This window comes from Scomber japonicus, chromosome 24 (genome assembly GCF_027409825.1).
Source record: "Scomber japonicus isolate fScoJap1 chromosome 24, fScoJap1.pri, whole genome shotgun sequence".
NCBI classification, from domain to species: Eukaryota; Metazoa; Chordata; class Actinopteri; order Scombriformes; family Scombridae; genus Scomber; species Scomber japonicus.
In genome coordinates, this window is record NC_070601.1 from 6533793 (window position 1) to 6542344 (window position 8552).

General features: G+C 43.2%; 1 protein-coding gene across 1 annotated transcript; it reads right to left on the reverse strand.

The window, feature by feature from the left end:
• Positions 1 to 1364: 1364 nt before the first annotated feature.
• igfbp5a (insulin-like growth factor binding protein 5a) lies at positions 1365 to 7983 on the reverse strand. Its single transcript, XM_053314448.1, has 4 exons — positions 7650 to 7983; positions 2128 to 2336; positions 1597 to 1716; positions 1365 to 1505 (listed from the first exon to the last, which is right to left on the reverse strand). The coding sequence occupies exons 1-4, from the start codon at positions 7981 to 7983 to the stop codon at positions 1365 to 1367; spliced, it is 804 nt and encodes a 267-aa protein (XP_053170423.1).
• Positions 7984 to 8552: the final 569 nt, after the last annotated feature.

The window sequence follows — 8552 nt, forward strand, 5'->3', positions numbered from 1 at the left end:
GTCGGACAGTAGCTTGGGTAGGCTGGGCTCATGAGAACTTTTTGAAGGGCATGGCACATACAGTACACGCGCACACACACACACACACACACACACAGGCACGCACACACACTGTACATACATTTACAAACAGTGGAGCAACATGGAAGCAGTTGTCTGGACTTAAAGAAGGCCTTTCGACATTTTACAGTACAATAAAATGTGTTTGTGTCTCCTAATTGCTTGTCAATTATCTGCCACTGCAACTGCTCATTGGACTACACACAGGAAGTCTGAATATCACTTTATGAACATCACTTCATCTTTTGAGGAAGGTTAGAGCTTAATTGCATCAAACACAACCGATTTTTACCACTGAATATCAGGCTTAACAAGAAAAAAAAAAAAAAAAAAAGCATCCAAGGCTCATCTGACAGCGGCAGCATAAGCAGCTACAGTGAAGTGCACTGCAAGGAGGAAGAGCTGATCAATCTCAACATCATCACATTGCTATTTTAAGAATTCTCTCTGAATAAAATCAAAGCTGGCAGTTTTGAGAATGACTTAATGTTACAATTACAAGAATCCTGAGCAAACTAGTGTTGCTTTCTCATTCATTTTCTGTAATTTGATGTTTACTTCCTATATTTTTTTGATAGATTGTGAGGCTGTGATTGACACAAATCACAACCTAAGTTAATTCCAAACATTTTTGAAAGCAGTTTCTACTTAAAGACCCTGCAGAGGTCTAAAAGAATTGGCAACACTTAAAAAAATGTTTAAGTGATGAAGCTTAGCTATAGCTCTTCTTCCAGGGCAAAATCAATGGCAGCAGTCACTATTAGGACATTGCTAAGGCCTGATTGATTTAAACAACGAGAACTTACTCATTATTGGATGATTTCTCCAAACTGTTTGATCATCACCTTGACAAAAAACAAGTATAAAGGATTGATTTTTTTTTAGCCACATTTCATATATGTCTTGTCTCATACTTTTGCGGAGTAAATTTAGCAATATATATAACTTGCCACTCAGACTCAGTACACGACATGTTTTCAATATCATACAAATATATAGAATTTTCTATTATCTATGGATATAAAGAGGCGAGGTTAACCTCAATCATAGTACACAGTCAGTGGGGAGCCAGAGTTAAGATCTACAGGTGCAGATTTTCACCTAAGCAAGCTTTTCAGTTTGGCTTCCCTTGGGAAAAAACCCCCAAAAAACAAAAAAAAAAAGACCACACAGTCCATCACACCTGACCATATATATAAGCATTTGTGCCATATTTTCCTGATTGGCAGTCATTAAGTGTGCTAGCTTGATTGGCAGGTTTTTTAAAAAAGGACAGGGCTCAACGAGTACGGCTCGGTTCGCTCTCATTCGTTGCTGTTGCTGTTGCTGCTGTCAAGATCTTTGCACTGCAGGTCTCCTCCAGCATAGTTGATGCCGGGGATTTTCACGCCAAATCGGTCCACACACCAACAGATCCCCCTCCGACGACCACGAGACGGCTTGCACTGCAAAAGAAGAGCAACCAGGAAAATGTTAAAATATTTCATTTTGGTCTGAAGTGAATGAATGGCATGATACAAGAGGATGTGTCCATACTTGTTTGCGCTTGAAGAAACCCTTCCTGTCACAGTTGGGGATGTACAAAGAGAGAGCCAAGACCCGAGAAGCGTCCTTCATGCTCTGAATTTGATTATCCAGTCTTCTTCTGCAAGGGCCCTGTATACACACAGACACAGGTATACATGATCACAAGTGTGAAATGAGGTACAAATGAACAGCTTTAGGCTCTGGCCCGACATGCCCTTGAAAGTTTGTAAAATGCCCCCCAGAAAAAAAAGGGAGGCAGACCAATAATGAGGATTTAAGCATTTCACTATGTTCACACCATGTTGACACGTGTGAAAGTGGCCCCATGGGGCATCTTGGCTTATTTGTCAGAACTGGTTTCTTTCCACTGTGCAAGAAGCCTGAAGCAGTGGGATGCACTATCTGAGACTCTTATGTTTAAAGTCAAACAAATGTTGAATAATCTACAGCTGATTCAGAAAGATTTCCTCAAAAACTTCCACCTAACTTGTGTCAGTTTTCCAACCTGGCAAGCATTTTAGTAATCTCTTCCTCACTTACAAACTCAGGCTCCAGTTTATCCAAGCTGTGAGGAGGGAGATCGAGGTTGCTGGCAGGTCCCAGCCTGGCCAGCTGCTTGATGCGGTCCTTGGCCTGTTTCATGGCGAGGACCTTTAGACTGTTGATGCGGTCTCCTCCGTGTATAGGCACCTTAGTTTGGGGCAGCATTGACTCGATGGGCAGCAGGGCACCATCGTGAGATTCTCCGCCTGATAGGGAGGCAAAGACAGAGAGGGAAGTGGGTTTGAGTCACTCATTAGCGTTTTCTTGTTAACAAAGGTGTGTATATCCTTGAGGCCTAATAAAAGAGTTAAATGCTTTTCCTTCCTCATAAAACATCTGCAAAGCTATTCTTTGAATGTTTTAAAGTGTTCTTCCACACCTTTTGTTGGTGCATTGCTGCATTTTTTGGCACTTTACTGCTAACGAGCGCAGCAGCACTTTCCGACCCAAACAGCTGATCTGGGGCATAATACGGTGCAGTGTGGAGGAATATGGACATTCTACGGTTGAGAACATGTCGTGCTGAAGGAAAGGGCTGTCTGTACACTTAAACTGATAAATCATTTTTTTAGGTGCGCCTTTTATAGGAGGCTTAAATATGTTTAATACTATATACTACATTGCTTAGCTTCTGTGCCAGCAGTCTTATCTGTTTCTTCATACTGGGAGCGTGCTGACCCAAATATACTGCAGGTGATACACTGACTATGAATAACATCCTCATGCAACCCCACTCCAAAAAATCCAAACTATCCCTTTAGGCCTCGAGGGAGTTACCAAGCACTGTTATTATTAGGAGGCCTCATTTAATAAATGAATCGCCCAAACATCAGGTCCACTATTGCTCAAACTAAACTACATTTTTATATATTATGTTAAGACAATTTACCACCTTCTGCAGAAGGAAATCAAAACTTCCAGAGTCCAATCAAAACAGTATGTTGCTTAAATTTTTATCAGCATAATGACAGAATATAAACAAAACTGCTACAAGAACAAGAATGCGTACAAAAAAAAAAAAAAGTACAGCTGCAGTTCACTGGAGCTTGATTCGCACAGGATTACTGTTATCAGAGGAGCTCTGTCTTCACCGAAGCACACTCGGTAATTTACACCGGAACTTTGCAAATTACAGATGTTGCAGGATTAAAATAACCAATGATACCAATTATTACAAACTACTTAATGTCCACAGGTGTAATGTTAGTCCTCTGCGAACAAAGCTTCAAAGCATTTTTTCTGCTGCTTTCAAGAGACTGTTTGAAGAAGGGTCAGAATCAAAAGCACTATGATGGCTCCCACCTGGAGCTGTATCTATTTGAGTGGCTAAAATTAAAAAGTAAAGCTAAACTCAGGAGAGACAGTGGACACAGTACAAGAGTGTTGAATTTGGAAACGTCACAACACGATGTGATGATTTCACTGCACTGCTAAATGCTTATTTAGCACAGTTAGTGGCTACTGGCCAGCTTCAGATTGGATGTGTTGACATACGGGACAACATAGCCTACATTTATGGCAAGTTAGGTTGCCAGTTTGGGGTATATGTAGACCAGGGGTTTTAAAACTTTTATAGCCAGTGACCTAAATGAGATATTTAGTCTCACCCTGGCACCCAGGCTCATGAAAACATGCTATTACACTTGTCATGTGGCAAGCCACCAGAAACAGCCACAGCCCATTTTGGGTCCCAACCCCCACAGAAGCCCTCATGTACATGCATCTTTCATCTGTGCAAAAATACAGCTCTCTGCTAAATTTTGAGGAGTTGCACAAACCTCAGCATTCGCCCCTGTCCCACGTCCCACCCTCTATTCATACGACCACAACGACTGTGTCGAGGCCAGAGCCAGTGGCTGCGGCTTTCTTTCCCAAAAGCACTTTATTGTGATATTTCACTTCATTTATAGCTTTAAACATGCATTAGTCTTGTATGTGTCCTAAGCCACGATTGGCCCATTTCCACTGCTGTGTCACGCACTTGTCTCCGTTTAGTTTTGGCAGATTGAAAATTCTGCATGTAAAGCCCTCTATTTCTGCACAGACGTGATTGCTAAGCTACTAAGCTAACTGGGCAGAGAGACAAGGTCAGGGCCTTGCTGCAAATGATGCTTAAAACCTCCCAAGCCCCCCCTCCCCCATCCACCCCACAATGATCATGATGATAAAGATGATGATGATGTCATCCATCCCTATAATGACAGGTTCTTGGAAACAGCAAGAGAGATTTCCTCCAAAGAAAGCTGATCAGCAGCCAGTGTAAGTCCAATCAAGTCTTCACTCACTAATCCTTGCGCTCGTCTAATCTGACCTGTGGTGACTGATCTTTCATCCCCCCACCCCCTTTCTTCCTCTCCCTTTTCCTCATGTTTGATTAGTGAGACACTGTGATCCTGGAGAGCAGGATCCCTACAGGATGTAATGTAAGAAAACTCATCCTCCTTACATCCCTCCTTCATTTTCTTCTTAACAAGACTTTTCTTTTTGCTTCATCTGGAAAATCAGGACATGTAGATTCTATCCTGAGCCATAACCACAGCTTGAGCTGAATATTACTAAATGTAATAGCAAACATAACACAAAAAGGCAACTAAATACTCCTGTTTACACCTTGTATTGATGATTTAATGACTGCTTGTTTCATCGTTGTCATTGTGTATACATGCAGAGTGGTGTATTATTGTAGTGGTGCAAAATCATACTTCAAGCATATTTAGGGATGTATCAAAAATGCATATTGAACCTCTTGGCAACTGCTACAAATGCAGATTAAGCATGCATACACCTCGTTCATTTTGTGTGTCTGTAAAATGTCTATAAAATGTGATTTTTGTGTGTATTTATCAGTGTGCATATGGGTTTTGTTTAATTTATGTGTTGAGAGAGCGCCCAGCAGGAGATGTGGAGTTAATGGAGAAGCTGGCTGACGGGCAGACAGATGGGGGATCAGTACTGTAACCCACGCTCAGCCTGCATTCTGCTGAATCACTGCACAGCCTGGGCCTGCCTGCAGCGCCGAGAGAGAGAGAGAAGGGTGGGGGGGTGGGGGTGGGGGGTGAAGAGACCAGGGTGGGACCAACAAAGAGCGGTGGGAGGGAGCAGAGGATAGTGTGGGAAAGGGAGGAAAAGGCAAGGGGAGATGAATAGCTGATTGGAGTTTTTTTGGTTATACAACCTTTTCTCAGATGCTCTGAAGGCTGAAATGACTGTAAAATTGGCTGGAATTTTAAACAAACACAAACTATTTTGAAAGAAGAAATTCTTCCTATGAAACAAGCTTATCTTGGACCACTTTGATTAGATTTTTCAAAGAGTAGACTTCAGAATATTAGTGTCTTCCTTTCTTATCTTCTGCCTTTTGTTTCTGGGCTTCAAGCTATTGTTACTTAGCCAGAAAAACTGTGGCTCTTTGGCTCAGCCCACTGAGGTTTAACACAGCCAGTGAGATTATTTATGTTTCCAGACTAGCTTTGCTCTACGCTAAAACTCCATTCTGCAGGAAAATAAAGCAAAAGACAGAATGGAAAGGATGGAAGGAGGGAGGGAGGGTGGAAAAGATGAAGAAGGACAGTGGCCAGGCAGGGAAAGAGGAGAAGAGGCAGTGTGGTGGGAGAGAATAGAGAAGAGGGAGACAAAAAAGGTGGGTTAGGTGTGGGAAAACGCACAGGTGGTGGACGAAGAAAAGTAGAGGTGTGTGTGGGGCATTTGACAAAAGAAAGGCAGAGAAAGGCTGAAGGACAAAAGTGGAAAAAAGAAACTGTAGTGAAAGGGAACAGGGTAAAATATGATTTCACACCTCAAAGTGAGTGCAAGGGCCACAAGCCAACATTTCCCACAAAACTCTCGCAAAGCTCCCCAGCAGACACAGTGACTGTCCCTGAACTGCCATTCAAAAAGGAGCCAAAGAGGAGCCTCATAGAGCACCACCTGTAATCTTCTCCCTTGTTTTATGTTGGCTGGGGGGCCCTGAGGCTATGGGCCACTCACACGAAACCTACTGATTTACGGCTCGCAGCCCCACAAGGGCCTTTCAAACTGAGATGACAGGTTGATCGGCACTCGGCACCAATTGTTAACAGAGTTCACGGGGTCAGGGCGCAGGGAGGCTTTTTGAGTCGTGTGCCTCAGTAATGACAGGTGTAAGCCATGGGCGTAGTTTTGGGTAAATAGGACGTGTCCCAAGGTGTTGCTGGATTGTCCCTAACAATATTTTTTTACCAATCTCAAACAATCTATCCTCTTTAACTACACATAATGTTAACGGTAAGATCTCTGCAGAGTTACCAGGTTGGTGTGTTTTCTGCTCTATTTCACACATCACAGAATTAAAAATGACTTTACTGGACAAAACTAAGATCATTAGATATTATTCAGGTGTTGTTAAGACACAAACCAAAGTGTCAGTAACAGTTGAGCTTAGTTAATAAGGAAGTTCTGTAATCAATCCAAACATTAATCTTTATACGTGGAGATCAAGATCAGTTATTATTCCATATGTGTCCATAAGACATCATTTTATTATATTGCTCCTATCAGCAGCAGCCTGGGCAGCACCTGAGACACACAGACAGATGAGCCACTGCTTCTCAGGTGAGCTCTGATGTCATAGTGGAAGATCTAGCCATAAATGCAGGGATTGAATGAAAAATAATACACATATAAGCTTTATGTGGTGATTTTAATATAGTTCTGAGCATCACTGCGCCTCTGTCATAAAATTCGTGAGTTGTGTCATCCAAATCATGAAACTTCATTATGATTAATTTTTGCAGTCATGCTCTTTATATGTGTGCATGTGTCTATGAAATATAAAAAAAGTACACATACACAAATATTTTGGCCATCTGACAAAAATGTCCCTACCAAGGTTAAACCAATACCTACACTCTTGGTGTTAGCCCATCTTAAAGAGGACAGTGACTTGGCACACAGCACACATCAGCCTCACACAGAAGAAGGCACCCATTAGTCAATTCACCCTTTGGTGCATCCCCTCCTTAAAAAAAACAAAAGTAAATTCATTGCATACTTGATTTGAGTTCAGTTTAATGACAAGGTGTGAATTTATGTAATCGATTTCTGGACTGGGGATTACAGTCTGGAGGTCTTTTTTCTTCTTCTTCTATTTACCACATGCATCACTGACTGACTGTGTGTGCATATGTGTCACTTATGGGCTTCATTAAAATTCCTGCATTGACAAGGGAGGAGTAACATATCTATCCAGCTGTTTTTTTCATGGTGATTTCTTTGCACCAGAAGAACCCCTTTAGATCTGTAGTGAAACGCGATTTCTGCAGAGCAAATACCATCAGAGCTGCCAGAAATATCACACAAGTACTGAAATGATTGCCTAACAACGGAGACCCCTGCACACTTAGAGCTGTAATTCAAGTCCTATAGTTGAATATTGTTGGTAACATATACACTAAAAAGGACACTTGCATCAATTAAGGACTCAATTAATTAAGATTTCAATTAAAGGCAGTCAGTCAGAACGCTTCTCTCCACAGGCCTACCTTTTGAGGGGTGCATCATTTTATACAGTTTCTCGTTCCTGCACACCCCACGGCCGTGCAGGAGCGCGTGCAGTGGCTTCTCCTCGCCGTTCTTGGGCAGGCAGCGGAGTCCGCGCGTGCACGGCCCGGTGTACACGCCGCACGGCTGACCCTCTTCGAGCGCGCACGTCAGGCAGCAGCCGCAACCGGGCTCCTTCACCAGCTGACAGCCCACCGGCACCGGCGGACACATGGACAGGGCCTTCTGATCGCACGGTTCGCACGGCACGTACGACGAGCCGCAGCCGGTTATGCTCAGCAGGGGAACCACCAGGAAGGAAACACTCAGCAGCATGGTGCGTCCCTCACGTCTAATCTGGAGTGTGTGTTTGAGGCAAAAACCCGCAACGATTATCAACTCAATCTTGTGGTGAATCCTTTCTTTGCAAAAGGTTCGAGTACAAACATCAGTGGGATGCCAGTTGCATCCACAGGTGCCTTGCGCGCTAAAGTCCACAGTGTCACCACATCCAATGCTCGCAATCCACAGCAAAGAAAGTCGAGCTGCTCCCCTCCGCTGTCCTTAAACCTCACAAAAGTCCCCAATAAATTAAACGAGGAATATAAAATTATCCAGACACCACGTATTTCTTCCTCCAGTGATGCCCGGTGCCTTTTACGCGCAAGCTGTCGTCTCCAAATGATAAAGTACGAGGCTGATTCCCCTTGTCGCTCTCTCTGTAGGGTATTTTACCCGCACGGTTTGTGAGCAGAATGTATAATCTGTGGCTTTGAGCTTGCCTTTTAAAAAAGAAACTGCCAGAGGCGAAGCCTATAACGATGGGTATGTCAAACAACGTTTGGAGTGGGAGGCGCACTTGTCAACTCTGTGCGCTGCGATGCTGATTTCACAGGGCGGGTGCT